The 24337-nt window shown below is 36.9% G+C and overlaps 1 protein-coding gene across 1 annotated transcript in view; it reads right to left on the bottom strand.

Moving 5' to 3' along the window:
- Nucleotides 1–24337, bottom strand: part of phkb (phosphorylase kinase, beta) — a 195110-nt gene that overhangs the window by 123654 nt on the left and 47119 nt on the right. Inside the window, 6 exon segments of the mRNA XM_052028086.1 lie at nt 1273–1470; nt 4643–4738; nt 7772–7835; nt 10449–10564; nt 20260–20340; nt 20492–20599. Of these exon segments, the coding sequence (XP_051884046.1) occupies nt 1273–1470; nt 4643–4738; nt 7772–7835; nt 10449–10564; nt 20260–20340; nt 20492–20599 (663 nt within the window).

Genomic DNA, 24337 nt, shown 5'->3' with positions numbered 1-24337 from the left:
TGCTACTGCTGATGGCCCAGAGCACTTCATGGATTTCTAGTTTTGAGTTGCCAAATCTGTCCTGAATCAACACCATTTAGCACAATGGCAATGCCACATGAAACAATGGAATGTTTACTTGGCATAGCCTGGATTTGTCTCCACAAGGACTGTTTGGTGGTCACTCCTACCATTGAACAAACAAATAAAACACTACAGTACAGGCCTTTCGGCCCACAATGTTGTGCCGACATTTTATCCTGCTCCAAGATCTATCTAACCCTTCCATCCCACATAGCCCCCTATTTTTCTATCATTCATGTGCCTAGCTAAGAGTCTCTTAAATGTCCCTAATGTATCTGCCCCCACAACCTCTGCCAGCAGTGCATTCCATGCACCCTCCACTCTCTGTGTGAAAACTTACCCCTGACATCACCCTTATACCTTCCTCCAATCACCTTAAAATTATGTCCCCTCATGTTAGCCATTGTGGCCCTGGGAAAAAGTCTCTGACTGTCCACTCAATCTATGCCTCTTATCATCTTGTACACCTCTATCAAGCCAAATCTGGAATAGGTGGAATGATAAGGAGGAAATAATATCCAGTAGATTTATCCTTTGTTTTCTTTCACTCGGCACCTGTCCGAGACCCAGCCTGTCAGCTACAAATTTCAGGATCCACCCAAATAGAATTTGCGTTACCCATCTACACTTGACGATGGGCTCTGAAATCCCTGTGTGCATTGGAGGTTCTTGCTACTCTAATTGTGTTTTTTTTCAAGATGCAGGAATATTGATTCATTGAATGAGAGAAGATGGTAAGTGGTTGGTGGTAAATAGGAGGAGGGTTCCTTGCCTGTATTTGACCAGATACCATGAGACTTCATGGGATCTGATTTCATTTGTATTTTATATCAGTGGGCAGCTAAGAATCAATCATCTTGTTGTGGATTCAGAGTCATAAAATGGAATCACACTACCAAAAGTTTTGTGGTGAATCAAATGGGTTCCCACAATAATCAGGCAATTTCACAGTTACCATTACTGAGATTCTTTATACAAAGTTCAAATTATTTAATAAACTGAATTTTAATATTTCAGCTTCATGGAATTTGAAATAGAGTATCTAGATTGCTCACTTGTGCCTGTATATTACTATCAATAATTTATTCAATATGCCACAAATTCTTAAAGAATATGTAAAAGAATGAGGGGAATACCCGCATGCAAAATTCAAAATGTATTAAAATTTAGCAGAACATTTTAGGAAAAATGGAAATCTGCCCAAACTACCTTGATTTCGGCTGGTTTGTAATAACGCCGCGAATGGTCCTCCAATCCAGTTCTGTATCCATCTCTTAAGAAGCGTTTCAATCCATAGCTTCCTCTCAGTTTGCGAACAACTTTCTCAAGAGTTTGATCAAACAAGGCATCATCATCTACTGCAAAGGCAGGGTAACTTATACATGGCAGTAGGGCAGCATCTGTATTCTGGAGAAAATATTACAGAATGTGATTAATCACCTTGCTACGATTCTCTACAAAAAATGTTTTGATTGAATTTAACTTCCTCATAATTTAGTAAATAATGGTTATAAATTATTATTTTATTCAATCACAAATATTTATAGTTCTATAAATTTACTCTATATATTGAAATATAGGTGGAATCATTGGCAAAATAACTTAGTCCATTAGAAATCAACAATAAATTGGGAAAGTGTGTGCTGCTATATCACTCCTTTAACTGCAATTTCTCTTGAGAAAATATAAATTTACGGACTAAGCAGAGATTAAACACTCCATCTTCTAAATGCACCACTAGCACCAAGTCACAGTGTCAACCATATCTTAGTGGATAGCACACTAGCTTTGGAATCAAAAGGTTCCAGGTTTAAGCTTCACTCTGTGAGCTTAAAAACCCAATGCTCCAGAGCAGTATTGAGGAAATACTACACTGTTGGAAGTTCTGTCTTTTGGATGAGATGATAAACCAAGGATAAATCAGTTGATAAATCAGCTGCCCTCATACACTCACTCTATTTCAGGCATTATCTCCCGCATCCTTGCGGATATCAGAATCAGATTTAGTATCATTAACATATGATGTTAAATTTGTTGTTTTGCAGCAGTACAGTGCAAAGTCATGGATGGATGGATGGATGGATGGATGGATGGATGGATAAAAAAAGAATAATGAGGTTGTGTTCATTCAGAAATCTGATGGTGGTGGTGAAGAAACTGTTCCCGAATTGTTGAGCTTGGGTCTTCAGGCTCCTGTACCTCCTCAGTAAGGAGAAGAGGGCATGTCCCCGATGGTGAGAGTCCTTAATGATAGATGCTGCCTTCTTGAGGTATCACCTCTTGAAAATGCCCTCGATGGTGGGGAGGGTTATGCCCACAATGAAGCTGGCCGAGTCTATAACCCTGTGCAACCTCTTGCGATCCTGTACATTGGAGCCTCCATGCCAGGGTGTGATGCAAGCTGTCAAAAGGCTCTGCACCATACATCTATAGAAATTTGTAACTGCCTTTGGTGACATCCCAAATCTCCTCAAACTCCTAATGAAGTAGAGCTGCTGGCATGCCTTCTTCATGATTGCATGAATGTGTTGGGTCCAGGATAGATCCTCTGAGATGTTGACGCCCAGGAACATTAAGTTCCTCACCCTTTCCACCACTGACCCTCAATGAGGATTGGTGTGTGTTCTCCCGACTTCCCCTTCCTGAAGTCCACAATCAGTTCCTTGGTCTCGCTGACGTTGAGGGTGAGGCTGTTATTGCGACACCACTCAACCAGACGATCTATGTCACTCCTGTACGCCTCCTTATCGCCGTCTGAGATTCTACCAACAACAGTGATGTCATTGGCGAATTTAAAGATGGTGTTTGAGCTGTGCCTAGCCACACAGTCATGAGAGTAGAGAGAGTAGAGCAGTGGGCTAAGCAGGCACCCTTGAGGTGCACTCGTGTTTATCGTCAGTAAGGAGGAAATGTTATCGCTGATCTGCACTGACTGTGGTCTCCCAATAAGGAAGTCAAGGATCCAATTGCAGAGGGAGGTAGAGGCTCAGGTTTTTAAGCTTGGTTATTAATACTGAGGGAAATGATGGTGTTGAACACCACGCTGTAATTGATAAACAGCCTGACATATGTCTTGCGGTTGTCTAGGTGCTCCAAAGCAGAGTGGAGAGCCAGTGAGATTGCATATGCTGTAGACCTGTTGTGGCGGTAGGCAAATTGCAGTGGGTCCAGGTCCTTGCTCAAGCAGGAGTTAATTCTAGCCATAACCAACCTCTCGAAGCACTTCATCACAGTAGATTTGAATGCTACTAGACGATAGTCGTTGAGACAGCTCACGCTGGTCTCAGACTGCAGCAGTGAGAGGTTGAAGATGTCCTTGAATACTCTAGCCAGTTGGTCAGCACAGGTTTTCAGTACCTGGCCAGGTACACTGTCGGGGCCTAACGCCTTGTAAGGGTTCACCCTTTTGAAGGATGTTCGGACATCAGCCTCCCGAGATAGATCACAGGGTTGCCAGATGCTGTGGGAATTTGCACAGGTGTAGTGTTATTCTCCCTTTTAAAGTGTGCATAAAAGGTGTTGAGCTCATTGGGGAGTGAAGCTTCATTGCCATTTATGCCTAGATCAATATTTAAAGAGAAAAACAACAGACTCTGGACATTATCATCTTCCTGTTGAGCTTGCTATTTGCAAATTTCCCACAACACAACAATGACTTCATTAGCTACAAGGTGCTTTGAAGGGTCACAAAGGGATATGAGAAGATGCTGCATAGATAAAGTCTGTTTCTTTTATTTATTTTTCCCATTAGTAAACAGTGAGTCTGTCATGTTAAGAAGCGTCAAATAACCAGGAACTGAAGTCATCTTATTTTTGTCACAGACCTAGTACTGTATAAAATTGCTAAAATAAATTACATTTTGTGACCTCTGTTTATGTGGCTCCAGCCTTCATAAACAACAAATGCAATTTTCAAATAATAGAGAATATGACTGAAAATAATTCTAAACAGAAGGGTTTAGACATCCAAATTTATAAGTTAATTAACTGAGATTTTGATTATCCTCATCAGTCTCAAAATATAAAACTCAAGCCTTTTTAGCTCTTTGAATTGGTTAGCCACACTTGTCTAATTCAAGTGTTCACTGCAAGACATCACTTCAAAACATTAATATGTTATTCAACTTGTTTTTAAGCACTTAATTGAATTTTCCCCAGAGATTTTAGAGAAACCTGCATATAATTAATATTGCTGTTGGCAAGCTCTATATAAATAAAAAAAAACTGTTGAACTTTGCAAATAAGGATTAGCAAATCTTTGCAAACTTTACACAATAAGCACAATAAAAGTTTGGTGTTATGAGATTAACAGGTTTTATCCATGCAGCACAAGACTATTTAAACTTTGAATGGATCTGTTGTTTTGCCAAAAAATGCTAACTCCAGCTGAAAATGGCTGATCCACAAGTACTAGTAACAGCCAATACATGTTTAAATATAAAAATTAGAAGGCAAATTCATAAAATTGCACTTTCCAGCCCTCCAAAGCAATGCATGCTTCAAAACAATAAAATTAGTTACGCAGAAAATTTAAGCAGTTAATTCTCTTTACGAAATACTCATCTTCAGAAATACTTACATGGGACCTAGATTCTCGTGGAAGAAGTGAACAAAGGGTTTGTCTGTTCCGATTGTGAGCATCAAAATCAACAAAAATGACAGACCAAGAACAACCCTAAATAAAGCCAAAAGGATATTTCATGAATACACACATGCATATAAATACACAAACAAGTAATTGCCTCTTTCTCACTATTATTTTGAAAATACTCTGATTTTAGATGATTACAGTAACTTGTATTTATATACCACCTTTAACATAATAAAGTGCTATGTTGGTGCCAGAAGCGTGGCGACACTTGCAGGCTGCTCCCAGAAACACTCTACGCAAAAGATGCATTTCATTGTGTTTCGATGTGCATGTGACTATTAAAGATACCTTATCTTATTCCAAGGACTTCCAAAAGAGTGACTTACAGTCAAAATATTAACACTCGGGCTCAAGTGACAATTTTACATTTGATATTGTTTAGGCGTTTCTTAAACTGAAACTTTCTAGATGATATACGAGCTAAACTATCTCAAAATCATTACCAGCTCATTAAAATAAGGAGCATAGTTGATCCCTGGTGTTAATGGGAAAAGATCAGAGGAGTGATTCATTATCCTGGCCTCTTCAGCATTGAAGGCATGACTTAATGGATATCTTTCAGAGCTAAACGTTATTTAACAGGTCGACGAAGTAAACCCAATACATACTGATATATCAAAGTTGCAGAACAACATTGCACAAGTTTAAAATTATAAAGTTTAAATTAGGATTGATATATTAAATTACCGAGAAAAGGTCTGAAAGTGAGTTACATTGCAAAAGAGTGTCTTTAAAATCTGGAATGTGGACATTTAAGAAACGAGATGCTGAAATGGGAAAATACATCAGACTTTACCCAGTTACAAACATGACTAAAGACAAGATAACTTTAAATTGAAGGATTCAGTATTTGATGGAACTTGTGGATCCAGTGCTTTCAGGACAATACAGCTATTACCAATGGCCAGAGTTGAATAATAAAAATCTGTATATAAGAATTACATCCTTAACCTATAAAAGATCAAATAATATTTATGTAAATATTTTATCATCTAGAAGTATTGCTTATTATATTGTTCACCATGAATTAAAGAAAGGCAAGCAAATGCTGCAAATAGCTTGAAGTTTCTTTGTACCCTTGACTTGGGCTCCTGCAATATGCCCCTTCTCTGCAACCTACCATAGGTTCTGTGTCTTCAGTCTTTACAATCTCCAGCCACTACTCCTGCCAACCCAGACTTCCCACCTCTTCCTTTAGGCATTTCTTTGAAACACCACTTTCTGACAGGCTGCTCATCCCTTCTTTGGATAATATTAACCTTTTATTTTCCCTTTCCACTCTCTGCAAGCATTTTGGCATGTTGATCTACTGAAAAGATGCTATATAAATACAATTCCATTGAATGGTTCACTGTTATTTCATTCCTTACAAGTAAAAATGCTCAGGAAGAGGTGTTTTCTATTTAAACAATTAGTTTTTTAAATTTTTTATATACACACATATATATATAAATATACATATATATACATACATATATATGTATATATACATACATACACACACACACATATATATATATATATATATATATATATATATAGATTATTTTATCTGTATGAGAGATCCTTCTTTGTTCATTCAACTTCAGTCTCACTGATGCCAGACATTTCAAATCTCACTCCAGTTTTGTTGAGTTAGATTGATCCAAAGCATCCAATCCCTGAAGATCCATCACTGATTTAGGATGTCTCTTTACTTGTTCAAAATATGTTTATTTAAAGTAAATATAAGAGACTGAATACAACAGTCCTCCAAAATAAGCTCAAAAATTGTGGTGCACAGTTGAAATGTAGGCAGCTGTCTAACTCTCTGAAACACTGAAAAAATGGTACAACACGAGAGACACACTGGCCTTTGGGATCGTTTGATGCTCCCCTGGGCTAGATATGCAACAAGTTTGGGAAATCACCTTTTTGGTTATTTTTTTCCCCTCACAGGCTGAGAAACTCTGTAATTATGTAAATCTCTTTACTGAGATGATCAAAGTATAGTTTCAAATCCATTTACATCAACATGTTTATACAAGATCAGCCTGGCTACTTTGTAGGTTTATATTTAGTAACTCAACTAAATGAGCTCCAATTAAATATTATGTGGAGATCAATTTAGAAATGGACTTGCTGTTAAGTAATAAGATTTTAATAAAATTGCTCAAGATGGTATTTTATGCATAAGCTCATAAGTATTTGCATCAGATACAATAATAATGCTCCTTAATATTAAACTGTTAAAAGAAACTTGTGCTGTTTCACGTGCAAGTGAAATTTTGATGAATTATGATTTTGGTGAACACTGATACTGGTAGTGGTCTCATGTTCTCACTCTAATGAAGTCAACCAAAGATTACAACTTCTGTTATACTTCATCTTGGTGGTTCTGAAGTCTTTAAACTTCAATGCCCAACAGATGCGCATTATTCTTGCTTTCAATAACTGAGCAACTGCGGAGAAAATTCCTTCCTCGATTCTGGTTTGGGGTTTCAGTACAAATTGTCATCCTCTGTCACTTTAACAAAGTAACGCAAGTTTAGAGCATACTTCTAAATTTCATTCAAACCAAAATAAACAAAAATAACATTTAAGGCTACTATTCTACCATAAATATTTCTAATATTTTATTATTAAAAAATTAATGCATATTCTTCAAAAATATTTTATGCAAAAGTTAAGTTGGCTTTGCAACTAGCCACAATTTAATTAAGATTCTTTGCAAGATTTACAAATATAGTCATATAATTATTTAACCATTAAAGGATGAAAACTACATTACACTAATGCGTTGAAAAAGAATCAAAATTATATTTTGTACCATTTTGCAATTCATTTATAGAAGATTAAATTTCTTCACCAAAGATCATGTAAAACAATTAAAATGAAATTACTAACTTTTGTAAATTAAGTTTTCATTGCTGGGCAACTTAAAGATGACATCCTACATAACCCTTGAAAATAATGTACATTGTTGTGACCTTGCATAATTTTCTGTTTTGGATTTGTAAATGGATAACAAACAGTTACTAATTTTGATACTAAAATTGAAAATCTAATTTAAAATACCTGATTTCCAAAGAGATTAAATCCATTGATTGCTTCCAAAGCAGCTTTGGCCATACCAACTGAACTATTGAAATAAAAATCATGCTTGAAATCTCAAAATCAATACAAGCACAGAATCAATGTGTCTTAGGTATAAACATTTTAGCAATGAATGACACTTGGTAGATTTTTCTGCTGATATTACAAATACACACATTACAAATTGCTGAATGGTGGTGGTAAGTGGTGGTGGGAAGAGGAGCAGAAATATTCAGAGGTGCTAATAAATCCCTGAGCTATAAATTAGTACATTTAAATATTCCCACTGGATTTTCCTTCATCATTCGTTTACATAGTAATTTACACTATAAAATTTACAATTGCTAGTAGTCCTATGGAACAACAGAAAAGGTAAGAAATGCATCAAAAAACATTAATAATGATGTTGGAAAGGGATTGCATATAAAAAGCTGCCACATATCTGTGAACATCCAGTAACAACTGTACAACTACTACATATACAGTAGGTAGCTCAAAAATCTAGTATTACTACCTCGGCTTTGTGACTTCTATACTGGCAAAACGTTAAGCAGTAAAAATGCTACTGTGAATTGTCATAGAGACGTACAGCATGAAAACAAGCCATTCGGCTCATCACATCCATGCCGACCAGTGAGCAACTACCTGCACTAATCCCATCTCCCAGCACTTGAGCTTTACCTCTCTATGCCTAAGCAATTCAAGTGCTCATCTGGAGACTTATGAAATGCTATCAGCAACACCGCTTCAACCACTCACTTGGGCAGTGGTTATCACATTATAGATGGAAAAAAATTTGCTGTTAGTTTCAATACTTATTTAAGTGCCTAAATACTATGTTGGGATACAATTAATACAATTTTATGAACTCCGTAATACGGAGTATAGTGTTGTTACAAGAGGACATATAGCTCAGAGTCATGTCTTTGCAGCATAATCTAGTTAGTTAAATTGCCTCACTTTTTTCCCTCACATCCTGCAATTTTTCTTTTAACCCTGTTTGCCTATGCAACTTACATTTGTAGACTTCCAGAATATTGTTGTCCAAGAGGTCGTGTAACATTTGCCATATGAGCTTTAAGTTACATTTTCACATTACCTCACATTGCATCTTGTTTTCTAGACAGAATTTGTTAGTAATGCAACTTTTTAAATTCATTTTATCAGGATGTGGGTGATGAAAGTACTCCAGCAGTGCTCTTGGGTGGGGAGTTTCAGTATTTGGACTCGGTAGTAATGAAGAAATAGCAACATACTCCACGGTAGTCATGATAGTCTGCACCTTGAAGGGGAAACCGGTGGTGTTCTCATGTACCTGCTGCCTCTGTCTTTCCTGATGAGTTTAGGAGGTGCTACAGAGTAGTTCAAGTGACCCACAATGCACTTTGTAGATGGTACATGTTGAGCTACAATGCACAGGTGGTGGAAGAAATGAATCCCTAGCATGGGGAAGTGGTGTCAAAAAAAGCAGACAGCTTTATTCTGGATGATGTTGAGCTTCTTGAACATTGCTACAGCTGTACTCAAAGGCATGTGGACAATTTTTCATCTTTCTGCTTTGTACCCTATAGATAGTGGAAAGGCTTTGGGAAATCCATCATCACAGGATACCCATTTCATGACCTGCTTTTGTAGCCAAAGCACTTGTGTGCCTAGTACAGTTGAGACTCTAGTGAAGAATAACCCTTCAAAGTGTTTATGGTAGGAGACTTAACATTTAATGGCATCACCATCACCAAGGGAGGTAATCAGAATCTATTTTCATGGATATGGCCATTGGCTGGCACTTCTGAAGCCAGCTTTATAAAAGCATGGACTGCTTCATTTTCTGAGAAGTTATGAATGGAAGTGAACATCTTATTCAAGCAACACATCCCCATTTTTGACTTTGTGGAAGGATGCTCATCGATGAAGCAGGTGAAGATGATTTGGTCAGTGGCACTGCCCTGAGGAAGTCCCACAGCAATATCTTGGGGCTGGGATGACTGATCTCTGAAAACACAACCATCTCCAGCTACTAGAGCGTATTGATGCCCACTGACTTCAGTTTTACCAGTGCTCCCTCATGTCATTCTCTGTTAAATGCAATTTTGACATCAAAGGCAGTTAGCATAGCTCAGCTCCAAAATTCAGCTCTTTGGTCCATGTTTGTACCAAGACTAGGAAGTTTGGAGTTGTTATTGGTAAAAACTCAAAGTGAGCATTGTTTAGGTTGAAGTCTACCTACTGGACTTTTTTCCCTTTGTAACTCCCTACTCCCATCTAAGCAACTTGCTGTCTTTCATAATACAGCCATATGCAATTCCACATCTCTGTTCCTTCACACAAGTAATTTTAAAGATGATTAGCTGAGGCCCCAGTACTGTTCTTAAGGGATCACCACTTGTCACATTTCTTGAGACATCTAAACTTCAGATAAACTCACCATCCAAAACCATAGAAACAGAATGCACAATGCAATTTAGATTTTTGCAATAGAAAGAGAAACAAAATCAAAGTTATCAACAAAAACAAGATTACATTATGTATGCTGCTTTAAAAGTTGTAATTGTTCATTATAATAGAATTTGAGTAATTTCCTATTTTAGTTTTGCATTTAGTCAACATGCTAAATTTATTACAAATTACTGTGCAATAACAATCATGTGCAAGGCCCTACCTTGAATGCAGTTCAGTGCTCCCATTGTTGTACTTACTTCCTCTTTCCCACATACCATAATCTGGTCTGCGGTAGCTTCTTTCCACACAGAAAACAAGATTTTGAATGAAAGATACCTATTTAAAATAAAACACACATCTGGGCATGGGCAGATAAAATTCAGTAATTGTTTTAAATCTGACTAATCCATAATGGCTTACTTTTTCCCCTAAATATTTAAGAGAAATCATTCCTAATTCTTGCTTAGTTTAGCATTTTAATCAAGCAAATAAAGTTGAATATCAAGATATTTTTACTTCAATTGTTTTTTTCCTTCATTTTATGCTTGATGCCGGCACTTGAAGTCTTTCCATAAATTGTTTGAAGACATTTTTATTTTGTTCCCAATTTCCATTCATTGACACCCGTGAAGGAAAATTGAAATTTAAGAGGTATGTCATTCCTAAGAGGTCTTTTGCCTAAACATTCAAAATCAAAAATCTGCAATTGCAAACAGAGGTGAGCATCTTATTTTGGCCAACAATTAATGCATCTACCAAACCTGCAACTTCTACCATCTAGGATAAGAGCAGCAGGTTTATGGGAAGATCAGGACCCCAAAATGGATGCTGTTCTAATGCAGAACTGCATCACTGTTTCTTCATCACCACTGGGTTTACATACTGAAACACCCTCCCCAACAGCATTATAAGAATACTTTCACCAGAAGAACTTCAGAGGTTCTAGGCAGCTCATTACTATCTTCTGAAAAGCAATTTAGAGATAAACAATAAATATTGCCAGTGGTGCCAATATTGCATAAAGTAATAAAAAAGACAAAAGCTCTTAATTCAAAGGTCTCTTATGATGCACAAACCCTGTGCTAACTTTTCAGTTGAATGTTAACTTTGAAGCACACAATTCAATAAGTGCCATGCTTTTAGTAGCTGTGTGAAATGCATCTTAGGAGTTTCAAGAATTGACATAACCTAGTTTGCCATGTCTATCAAAATAGTACCAAATATTTCTGTAGACGCCATCAGTTACCTAAAGACTAGTGTCTGCTCTTTGCAGAATATGAGTGTACACTCAAATTCACCTCATCGCATCTTAGTGTCTTGTATTTCTGGCTACAGAACATGCTGATATTGATTTCAGATGCTTCCCTAGTCTTTCCAAAGTCTTCAGATCTTTTTCCCTGTATTGTAACTCTCCAGAGTCTTTCGTCTCTTCAGATTTCTCTTGTACACAGTTTTCTATATTACGTGTACCATGTTCTTTTTACTCAAACAAAACTGCATCTTCAGCTTTGCGAATGAGTTCATTTTGTGAAATGGACAAGAGTCTGTACAGTTCCATTGGAGTTAATATCCTTTTAACCATTGATAGAGCAAAGCCTTATTTTAGTGTTTAACGAGGCATTGAACAATTTAGCTCCAGAAAAATGTAAACCAACCAAACAGCTACTGGCTAAGAAATAGTTACCAATTCATCAGTTGATGGTTGTCGTCTCTCAGCATTGTCAAAAAGCATAATGCTTGTATTAAGAAAAACAACATGACTGAGAGCAATAATCCTGCATGGTGTATGTGTGATGAAGTGACAAATGCAGGACCCAATAAAAAGCAGCAACATCAGGAATCAAGATAAACTGCTGAGGGCAACTGTTCTGAGGAAAAGAGGTGTTTTGTTGAGATGGCTGTCTCTCAACTGTTTCAGACCAACAACCTACCTAATTAAGTAACTGGCAGTAGACAGTGGTTTAAACTAATAAGGGAGTTTCAAATAGAGGTAAATTTATATTTCCACAAAGTGTGGAAATGTTTGGGCAAAATCAAGCAAACTACGAAAGGAAGGATCAAAAAGATCAGCCATGGTATTAGAGCATTAACAACCAAGGCCCACATCAAGAAAAAACAGTAAAAAAATAAATAAATTTAAGGTCCAATATCCAAATTCACTATGTATTTGTAACAATAGATTAATCAAAAGAATTAATTGTGCACACAGAAGAAAAAAATGAATAGCCAACATGGTTGCAAGTTTGCGAATACAATAAGGCAGGGATATGTCAATTGAAATGTTGGCTGATATTTCTCTGCAAAGTCTAGACCTACAAGCTTGAGATGATACGGCTATCCAAAATGAAAGCCTTTAATTTAAGAAAAAGCAATTATGAAGGTATGAGATGGAGGTGGTTTAGTAAATTAAGTGAAGATATGATGACAGATAAACAATAATAAACACTGAAATAATTCATAACAAACACACATTCCCTCACAATAAAAACAATGGAAAACTAATATAATCATGGCTAACAATAGAAGGATAATGCGAAGTTAAAAGCAGCTTACAATGCTGCTCTGTCTAAATGGACTCTTTAAAAAAAAGCAATGGATTTGACTAACAACTTGATCAAGAGGAAGGAAGCATGCATGAGATTAAACCAGCAAGAGCTACGTACATTAATTATGAAAGAATCTAAATGTATAGAAACTAGCAAAAACAAATGAATCTGAAGTGATAGAGAGAGGAGAAATTAAAATGGGGAATAAGGAAATGGCAGAGGTGCTATACAGGTATTTTGCAAGTGCTTTCACGGTACAAGGCACAAAGAATGCACCAAAAATTGAGAGACCTTGAGCGAGAACCTTTAATTAAGCTCAATAAAAAAAATATACTGGATATATGAAGTATCATTCAGATCTGATGGCCTAAATTCTAGCATTGCCAAGGAAATTGGTGCAGAAATAATGGATCTATCAGTTTAGATTCCACAGAAATCCCATAGGAAAGAAGATTGCAAAAGGCCAATGATCAAGAATGAGGCAGATAGAAAACAATGAACTATAGGCCAGTTAGCCTGACATCTGTGGTATGGAAACTGCTAAAATCTACTATTATTAATGTGGCAACTCAGCAGCAGGAAAATAACAATTCGATTCAGCAGATTTGAGACTGTACAGTTATAAGAATGAGGCATTTATGAACTACTTCACTGTAAAATACCCTGAAAATGTTTTGTCCTTTTGAATAATGTCTGGATGACATTTTAATGACATGCTAAGTCAAAAATACCTCTTAGCAAACTCTCTGGCCCTTAAAATTAAATGTTATGAATATGTATTATAATTCCATCAGATAACTAATAATGTTTATTCATGATATTTCAGCTTCTATATTAATATGTATATGTTCCAATCTCTAAACATTTTACAGAGCATGAAATAAAGTACTAATTGGAAATTATGCTTTTTTCCTGATTTGTTGTTTCTGAGAAATTTTCAAACAAGCTACTCAACCAGCTTAATGGGATCACAGCTGCTGAATACCAGGAATCCCTTCCACTGATGTCTAATAGCTCAAGGGGAAATCCATAGCACAGAGATTGCTAGATCTAGTCAAGGTCAATGGCAAGTGCCATTATTTTGCTGCTGACTACAAAATCTAGGACATTTTAAATTTTCAAACATATTTGATAAGGTGCCAAATACAAAATTATGACACAAGATTGAGATTAATGGGACTGAGGATGATATATTAACATGCACTGAAAACTGATTAATGAATCAAAAACAGGGAGGGAATAAATAGGTAGCAACATTGTGTAACTAGTGAAGAGCTGCAAATATTTGTGCCTTAATTATTTACCATCTACAACAATCACATGAGGACTGTGTGTAATATATCCAAACTTAATGAAGGTATAAAGTTAGATTGCAAAGTAGGCAGTGGGTTGGATGCAAAAAGATACAGAAATAGCATATTGAATAAAACAACAGTCTTGCATTTCCATAATACACTGAGTAAATCAAAAGCACCCTAAGACATCACCAGAACATTATCAAACAAGAATTAATGTTGGGCCACATAAAGTTAGGATAAATGCTCAAATCTTTGGTCAAGGAGGTAGGTTAAGGACTGAAGGAGGAGGAAAGAGAGATAGAGAAATTGAGAGATTGAGAGAATTCCAGAAATTAGGCTCTTGGTAAATGAAGCCATGTGCACTAAAGTTGTAGTGAATAAATGTGGGGATAAGCAAGAAACCAAAATTAGGCAAGGCATTGATAGCTCAGAGGATCAGAGGTTTGGAAAAGATTACAGAAATTGGGAATGATTTGAAAGCAGTCAAAATTTTAAAATCATTTAATTATGAATGAATTAATTGAGAGTTCATATAGGTCAGCAAGCACAGAGGTGGTGGGCTATTGGCATTTCATGGTTGTTTGGATATACTCAACAGGATTTTGGGTTGTCTGAAATACATCAAAATAGATAGAGGTACATAAAGCATGACAGAGAATTGTTGCATGAGCTGATTTGGGGAAGCTTGCAATTATCTACGTTGGTAGGAAAATTGGAAAAGCTGCCATTTTTCTAAAAGGTAAGAGTAACTGCTGGTATTCAGGGTGATCTGAGAATTCTTGTCTCGAAATCATTGAATGTTGACTGTGAGTACAGCAAGCGATCAGAAAAGCAAAAGGTACGTTAATTTTGTCAAAAGAAGTTTGTGTGTGAAACCATGAAATTTTGCTCCAAACTTTTATGGGCCTTTAAGTGGAGAACTCTGCACAATTTTTGTCTCTGAACCCAAATCTGTACTCACACTCAGGGTCAAAAATTCAGTACATTAATTCATACAATGAGATTCCTTGGAAGAGGACTGGAATAGAGTGTACTTTAGGAGTATGGACATTATAAAATGTTTTTTTTGGAGGTGTTAACAGGATAGATAGTGGATACAGCTTTCGCTGGCTGAATCATCCAGGAACTAGTCTCAGAATGAAGGGTGTCTCATCTGGGACTGAGATGAGGAAATATTTCTTCCCTAAAGAATCCTTGTACTTTATTACCTAAAAGAAGTGAAAGTTCAGTCCTTGTATATTTTCAAGATTAAGATTGATAAAAGGTGGTAGAAGTTCAACTATACTTTAATTAAATGGTGAAGAAGGGTCAAGGATCCATTTAGCCTACTCCCATTTTTGTCATCCATATTTTCAACACCTACATGCTGTTGAATTTCATTAATCGCTTGTTATCTAGACACAAGTTAATATTATGTAACTACAAATTCAATGGTATCTAGTTTTTCATGACAAATGTTTTTTTCCATTTTCTGCTGTACACATTAATTTAATTAATAAAACTTAGACATTGCAAACTAAAATAATATGCACTTTAACCTACAGTATAATACATCTTTATTTATCTATATATATAATATATATACATTATATATATATACACACACACACATATATACAGTATAAAATTTCTAATAATGCTTCTGCTGCAATGAACTGCACAATAAAACTACAATTATTTTGCTCTAATTAGCAGAAAAAAATTCATCCAGTTAGGTATATTGCTCCATTTCACTGTAGAAAATTGGTAGAGCTGTTATAAAAGGAAAGAGAGATTCACTCGAGTACAGCTCTTAAGGAAGCAAATATTAATATTTTATAGATATGAAAATACAATGATCCCAGTATCACTGTCACTGGTGAAGAAACGGTGCTTATTGTTCACTTCACTTAGTCTCATCACTTCACTACTCTCATCGGCATGAGATACGGGACATGATCTCAAACTTTTCAGATTATACCTTAAACTGGAATATGATGTTCAATACAGAGTTTCACACTTTAGGAAAGTCATGAATACTTCGGAGAGGATACAGAACTAATTTACTAGAATAGTTTCAGCAATGAGAGATTAAAGTACATAGACTGGGAAAGTTGGGATGGTTCTCTATAAACTAGAGAAGGTTAACAGGACATTAAATGGAATTATTTAAAATAATGAAGAGTTTTGATGATGTTAACAAGGGAAATTATTTTTAATGGGTCAAATTCCCTTCAAATACGTAATCAATTTTCACCTCAAAAAATATTATACTCTTGACTCTTTTGACCTTGTAAACTGCAACCTCTCTTTTTCTCTCTGAATTCCTTCTCCCTCCAAACTCTGTTCATCTTTTCCACTTTGCATGTTGAAGTATCTCCACTTCTGCTCCCACCACAATATTGAAGTGACTCTTAACCAGTAAATTATCTGTGACAACTTTTCTTCCTATTCCTGACACATAGGTCTGATGTCTCCCAAGCATCAATTCTTGGGCCTCTCAACTTCATCATCTTTGGTAACATCATCCCAAAACACATCAGGGGTCACATTTTCAGAAGAAAAATACTGTAGGTGCTGCAAGTCTGAATCTGCACTTCTCCACAGATGTTGCCTAACCTGTGTATATTACTAACCTTTTCTAATTAATTTCAGCTTCCAATATACACTGATGACACTTGGCTCCATCTCTCAGTACTACTCTTGACCTTCCACTGCAGGCAGTATATCCAAGACCATAGGAGCAAAAGTTTCTCCCAACGGAATATTTTGAAGATCAATACCATCGTTTTTATTCTCCGCTGCAAAATCAATTCTCTGACCAACATTTCCATTCCCTTCTCTGCCAAATGTCTGAAGCTGAGCCAGACTATCTGCAGCGCTGGTGTTGTGTTTCACTGAGATAAGCTTATGACCATATTTAGGGCAGGTTTAAATTAGCTTAGCAAGGAATGGGGAACCTGAGAGGAGAGTCAGAAGAGAGGGTTACAAAGCTGGAAGTGGAAGTTAGAAAAGTAAAATAAATAAGCAGAGGAAGCAAAGGCAGCATATTTTATGCAACGAGGAAGAAATAACAATCTTATTGTAAAGCAGCCCCTTGGAAAGAGTGATCATTATGATAGAATTCTACATTAAATTCAAAAGTGATACACCAATCTGGCACTGATTTAAACAAAGAAAATTACAAAGCTATGAGGGGCATATTGGCCGGAATAGATTGCAAAACTACATTAAAAGGATCTGAGAACGGATAGACATCAGCTGGAAATAAATACATAATTTAAGTAATTGAATTAGTTTAAAGAAAACATGATTTCCAATAGATATAGGATCCTGGTGAGGCTACTGTTGTGTACAATTTTGGTTTCTTCGCTATAGAGGGAGTGAACAAAGATTTACTTAACTGGTTTCTGGATGCCAGGTCTGTTAAATAAGGAGAGGTTGAGTAGGGCAAAGAAGCTCAGAAGTATGGGGAGTGACCTCATTGAAACATTCAAAATTCTAGGAAGACTCAAGATAAATTTGGGAGGAAGGGAGGGAGGGAGGACACACACAATAGGGGCCTCAGCATTAAAAGAAGGAGATGACCATTTAAACTGAAAATAGTAGAAATTTCCTCTTTCAGAGGAAGCAAATTTTGGAATTCTCTACCCCAAAGGCATGAGGAATTTCAGTCACTGATGGTGTTTAAAATTACGATCAATAAGAATCAAATGATATGGGGATAGGCCAGACAAATGATGGTGGCGTAGATCAAATATCATCTTGATGAATGGCAGAACAGGCTTGAGGGGCCAAATAGTATACTCCTGTTCCTATTTTTACTTTCAACAAGATTGTATAGCTCTCTCTGTAACATCACCCCACTCCAGCCATGCCTAAAACCCTCTTTCATATCTTAGTTACCGCTAGAATTAACTATGCCATTGTTCACCTGGCCAATTTTCAATCTTCTGCCCAACATAAACCCATGCTAATCCAAAACGCTGCTGCCAATATCTTAACTTGCAGCAAAATGCATTCCCCTGTCATCTTGCATTTGCTGAGCTATACTGTCTCTTGGCCCCACAACACCCTGTTTTATATTACTTCATGGCTTCACTTCTTCCAACTTCTAGAACCACCTCCAACTCTACAAGCCACAGCATCCCTGCATTGCTCTAACTTCAGTATTCTATCCATTCCTGATATTCCTGCTCCTGACTACCATGTGTACAACTGTCCAGGCCTTAAACCCTGGAATTCCCTTTTTTCAGCTGCCTCTCTATTCTTCTTATGTTGCCACTTTAAATCCACATCTTTTATCAAGCTTGTGGACATTTGTTCTGATACCTCCTTCTCTGAGAAGTACCTTTTTTATTGATGTCACTCTTTTTTTAACACACTTTTTTTTCCCCCCATGTTAAAGGTGCTAAACAAATGGAAGCTGATTTTGTTTGGATGATAATCAAAGGCAACGTTTTAGGTGATTGGCAAGGGTCAGACAGAAGGAAAACGTTTTCTTAATATAATGAGTGGTTAAAATTTGGAATGCAAGGCTAATAAGCTGATGCAAACAGATTCAGCAATTACTTTCAAAAGTGTTAAATAGTTTCTATTTTCTGGACATAACTGACCAAAACTGTAAGGCTACAGGGAAAAAGAAAAGGAATAAGGCTTGTTACGTAGGCCTATCAAAGACCACTAAGGCATAATGAACCAACCAGCTTCCATCAGCACTCTATCCCTCTCAATTTTCTAATGCAGGTAGATTCAGTTTAATAACTGTTAAAGAACATTTAATTATCAATAATCAAAAATGGGGAGGATTTTCCACTCATTTAAGCCACATTCAATGTAATAAAATTGTGAGAAAGGCTGTCCTCTCAAATGCAGCAGCAGTTCTTTCTGGGTAACATTCACTGCAGGTCAGGGATGAACAGCAAAGCTGTCAGCTCTAAGCATGGCTGTTTGAGCTTTAGCAGCAGCTCTACCTATCCACACAATGATTATTCCAAAAGAGTGCTTAACATGAATGCTCAGATTACAACTTTAAACAAGAAGATTCAAAATGTAAACTAATCCTAACTGGTAAGGTGCTTTTTAATTCAGCACGATGTGATTGAAAATACACTTTGGACAAAATAATGTGTAATAACAAATAGCTGTAGGATATTTTGTGTCACCGTGAAAATTCAATCCAGCACTTCCCTGCTTGACAGTTGTCTGAAAGATTGAAAATTCTTAGAGAAGTCAACAGGATAAATGCAGAAGGGTCATTTCAATTTCCAGCATTACTAGGGGGATCAGATCACAATGGCCATCACTGGTTACTTTCATGACAACCTTGCTTGCAAAGTGCAGCACCATACAGTGACAGCTGACCCATACACACGAGCCATTTAGACCCATGGGTAATATCACAGCATCTATCCCTTCCCAACCCTTTGATCTTCCTGCAATCTGACCCACCCACTGCCCCCGACCCTGACATCTTGATGATGTTGAACCCCTAACTGCCTGGCACATTGCCGGCCATACCTCTCTCCCCCCCCCAAGGCCACATCCCTTCATTCTGACCACCACACCAACTGGCAGGTTTGAGCTACTTAATGAATATATTTTCAGTAATATTTTAAGCTGCTCTTGTCAAATGTGTACAAAATCATCTATCTGAGCCAAGGTCTCGGCCATTTGATTGGTGTCATTTTCAAATTGCTTCCAAACTGGATGATTGCACCACTCAACAAATTATAACAAATACTGAAATATTTGTCACTGACCCACAAAAAAATTCAACTCTGACAAGGGTGAATTAGATCATGCCCTCATACCTCAGTGAGAGGCTGCCATTCTTCCTACCAACTGAAGTAATCTATACAGCTTTGTCCTCTCCTCCCACCCTCCCTCCCTCACAGCTATGACTTTTTCTTACTGTTCCATTTCCTTTTCACCTTCCTGCTCTGCACATATTCCTTTCTGCTCAACCCATCTTCCTCCATCCTGTTACTTTGACCTCCAACAGACCCTACTTACTCTACCTGCTATATTCAAACACACTACATGGACTTGATTTTCCCAGAGAAACATTGAGGGAGATTAATTATGACAATGTAAAAGGTGAAAGAAGCTTAAGTTTTAGCAATATTATTGCAGTACCATTTTTTTTTCCAATGTTTTTGAAAGTCAAGTTGCTTGTGTCTTATTGCATTCATCTAATTAACAATACCTCATCTGTATTGTAGATAATCTGTAATCCTGAGGAAATCATTTCCACCAAATACAGCAAGAACAAAGATACAGCATCAATCTGGAAGGAAAAAGCAACAAAACAAAATCCATGAAATATTACCAAATCTATAATTCAATCTACTATCATAGAGCTGGGGCAAGTCCTCTAACAATGCTAATGTTTATATATTTGTCAAAAGAATCAGAATTGTGAGATTGCATCGTCTTACCTGAAGGTGCCCATAGGCATCATAAGATAACACTTCATCACCTGTGTGGACATTGAACACAGAATGCAGGCAGTTTGATGGACTTGGGTTCTGTTTGAAACTTTCCACCTGTTTAAAGTAATTTGATTAAATGAGCATTTAGATTGAATACAAGTTGATGAAACTTGATTAATCTGGCTGATTTCCTCCCCCACCCTCCCAAGAAGCCACTAATATGGTGGATAAGAGAGTACCCGTAGGTGTTGTATAATGTGATCACCAGAGGTATTTGATAAAGCTGCACCCAAGAAGTTATTAGTAGAAACAATAATAAAAGTAGGAAGTCTTGTAAAGCAAGTAGCTAAATAAGCTCACAGACAGCCAAAGGGATAATGAAGCTGAAAAGCACATATTCTGATTGGCAGGATGTGAAGGTGGCATTGTCCATGGATTTGAAGAAGTGCTTCATCTTTTCAACACATATCTATAACTTGAATGAATATAATGTATATTCAGGTTGACAGATACACAGAGTTGAAAGGGACAACAAATTGCCGATGAGCACACGAAACTACAAAGGAACAGAGACAGTTTAAGTGAGTGGTAGACATAGTGCAATATGCTGCAACCTTTAGAACAGAGAATGGAAAACAAATTATGTTTTATTAATGGCAGGAAAGAAGAAACTACGGAGAACCAAAGGAATTTAGATGCTCAGGATAGTATTCAGGTACAAAGCGATCAAAGGGCTGATTAATGTCAGCCTTTACCTCAAGGACTCTGGAAATTATAGGGAAGTTATATTTCAGTTGTGAACAGGTTAATTTAGACCTTATTATGAACACTTGATTTTGAACTTTAGGAAGCGTCTATGTCTTTGGAGAAATTGTATCCTCAAGGGTTTAGATGTATATCGAAGGGCCTAATCAAAATTTTTAAAATGTTAATGTGATTCTATTGGAGGATGTGAAGAGAAATTATTTCTCATATTGGGGGAATCTGTAACAAAGGTGCTTAGAATTAGAGCAGGGCCAGTTAGGAGTTAAGCACACTGTGGCTGCTGGATCAATGATGTTTTCTAAACTGAAATCAACACATTTTTGCTAAGCTTAGGAATCAAGGTGCATAGAGTAACAGAAGTTTAAATGGAGCAGAGGCATATATAGATTAACAATGACTTCTTAAACTATGGAATTATTTGATTAGCTACTTTTTTTTCTATATTCCAATAATCATGTTGCCCAACTCTTTTGTGTTTTGCAGCACTTTAGAACAAAGGTATTTTAGTAAACATAAAATCTCTACACAAAATTTAACAATAGGTAAAAAAGTGAGCACATAGAAGCAAAGTTATTCAGACTGACTTGCACACTCCACTAATTGCAAATGTAGCAGTTGAGATGACACTTTCCCCCTATGATCCACTTTTGAGAATAAACACAAAAGCTTCCTTTTCATACACCATCTGTGTACAATATTTAAACTCAAAACATCTATATTAATCACCAATATCATAATTACTGCATTAACCCACTAGTATCACAATTACTGTATTAATCCACCTGCAGACAGAAACTAATCTATTGTCTCTTCAGAGTCAGTACATTGTCGTTTTTGCATACATTGGCTTCATTTATATTCACTCTTCATAAAGCAATTCTGTTCCTTCTATTCTAAAGTTATGATTCCATTTATTGCAGTTTTAATATTGTCAGCTTGTACAGAACACAGGACAAAATCCATGATTACAATTGTATAGATATAAATGCAACTTTGAAGCAATCTTCAACACATAGTTACAATGATATTGCTAATTTATCCTGAGCAATCACAAAATAACTTTGGTACAGCAAGAGGCTGGGTAAATGGAATACAATTTGGATCTATGCACATAACATGTAGTACTCCTTTTCAGTCCTTCCACACTTAATATTACCAGACTGCATGTTCAATTATCAGTCTTGCATGAGCTATGATATTCTCCAGTAAAATACCGGGAAGATCAAAGTCATCCTTTTCGTCTTGCTTGCAAATTATTCTGTAACGTGCACATCAAATGAAATCTTGGTCTGTGTACAATAATTGTACCTTTAACAGTGTAACCCTTTTAAGGATTTACATGTAACTGCTCTCTAGGCTGCAACAGTGTGTCAGGAAAATTCCTGAAGCAATTTGTGTGGAAAAAAGCCACAGCAAAAATGCTACCTGACACTAAGATCTTTCATTAATACAGTACCTTGACAGTTTGAATTACTGACTATCCTGCATCTTTGACAGTGAATATAAATGGAACAGCAAAAATGCCCTCACCCTCCTCTCCTCCAGTGACTGCTTCCAGCTGATGTCCCATTCAACTTGTTCTCCCATCACTCCTGTTACTGCAGGCTTATTTTGATTACCAGTTTCAATAAAATTTTCACACTTATGCCAAATCCCTTGTCATTACAGCTTCCCCATTAATTGCCACGCCTACAACTCAAACTCTCTATTCTGTTGATCTAGCCTTTGCAAATTCTCATCCCTTTGTCTCACCAACAGTGGCCATGCCTTCAGCTATCTGGGATCTATGCTCTGGAAGTTCCTCAAAGCCCCTTGTGCTCTTCACCTCCCTCTTCTCATTAAAGTCCTTCTAAAAACATGGTAGTGTATCGGTTAGTGTAACACTATTACAGTGCCAGCGACCCGGGTTCAATTCCAGTCGCTGTCTGTGAGGAGTTTGTACATTCTCCGTGTCTGGGTGGGTTTCCTCCCACATTTCAAAAACGTACAGGTTAGGAGGTTGTGGGCATGCTATGCTGGCGCCAGAAGTGTGGTGACACTTGTGAGCTGCCCCCAGAACATTCTATGCAAAGATGCATTTCACTGCGTGTTTCGATGTACATGTGATTAATAAAGAAATCTTGTCTTATAATGATTCTTCATAATTTCACCTTCTTTGTCTCAGCATCTATTTTTGCCTCTGCACATTTTCTACATTGATGAGCTTAAGCTATGTTAAGGATGCCATTAAGCTCCATCATTTGTATTATTACTAGAAAATAAGAAAGGTAACAAAAAAAAGGGAAAAAAATGATGAAAAATTGTAAGTGCCACTGCTAAATGCAAGACCACAACATTTATGAAACCATTTAATATGGCTTCTCTCACACAGATATACTGGCAGGTCTCCCAAAACATTGCTTACTGATGAAATGTTGTTAAAATAGATCACATACTTCAATGCAGAATGGAATATCAGAACCAAGGTTTATGAAAATGAATAAGTGAATGAATATATGCCAGAAGAGTGGAAAAGAACACTACAGCTATCAGTAAAGTCCATTTCCTGAGCTTACGATTCAGTAAAGGTCAGTAACAAATCAATGAAAATTGGCAGCCTAAGGGTATTACTATGGGTGGCAGAGAGGTAAAACAGGTAGGATTGCTGTCTCACAGCTCCAGTAATCTGGATTCAATCACACCTCTGGTGCTGTCTGTGTGGAGATGGCACATTTCCCCAGAGATCATGAAGGTTTCCACCAGATTCCCCCCTTTTCTCCCACATCCCAAAAATATGTTGGTTGGTAGGTTTAGTGATTATTGCAAATTATTTAGGATCAGGGTGAAACTAGTGAGCAGGTGGAGAGAATACATCAGAGGGAAATGAGGTAATGGGATTGGTCTGAGCACCGACTGTGTTCGATGGGACAAATAATCTTCTTCCAGGTGGTAAGAATAACAAGTGATTATAACATCGTTCAATGGTGATGGTTGCCTTTAATAACTATCATCATCCCTCTCCACTCTTACCACTATTACCTTCAATTGCACTTAATATTACTTCTTTCCCTGATTGCTGTTTATTAGCTGTTTGCCCACAATGACTGA

Source organism: Pristis pectinata, chromosome 13 (assembly GCF_009764475.1).
Source record: "Pristis pectinata isolate sPriPec2 chromosome 13, sPriPec2.1.pri, whole genome shotgun sequence".
NCBI lineage: Eukaryota > Metazoa > Chordata > Chondrichthyes > Rhinopristiformes > Pristidae > Pristis > Pristis pectinata.
The sequence above is the reverse complement of the archived record's forward strand: the minus strand, read 5'-3'. Positions and strand labels throughout refer to the sequence as shown.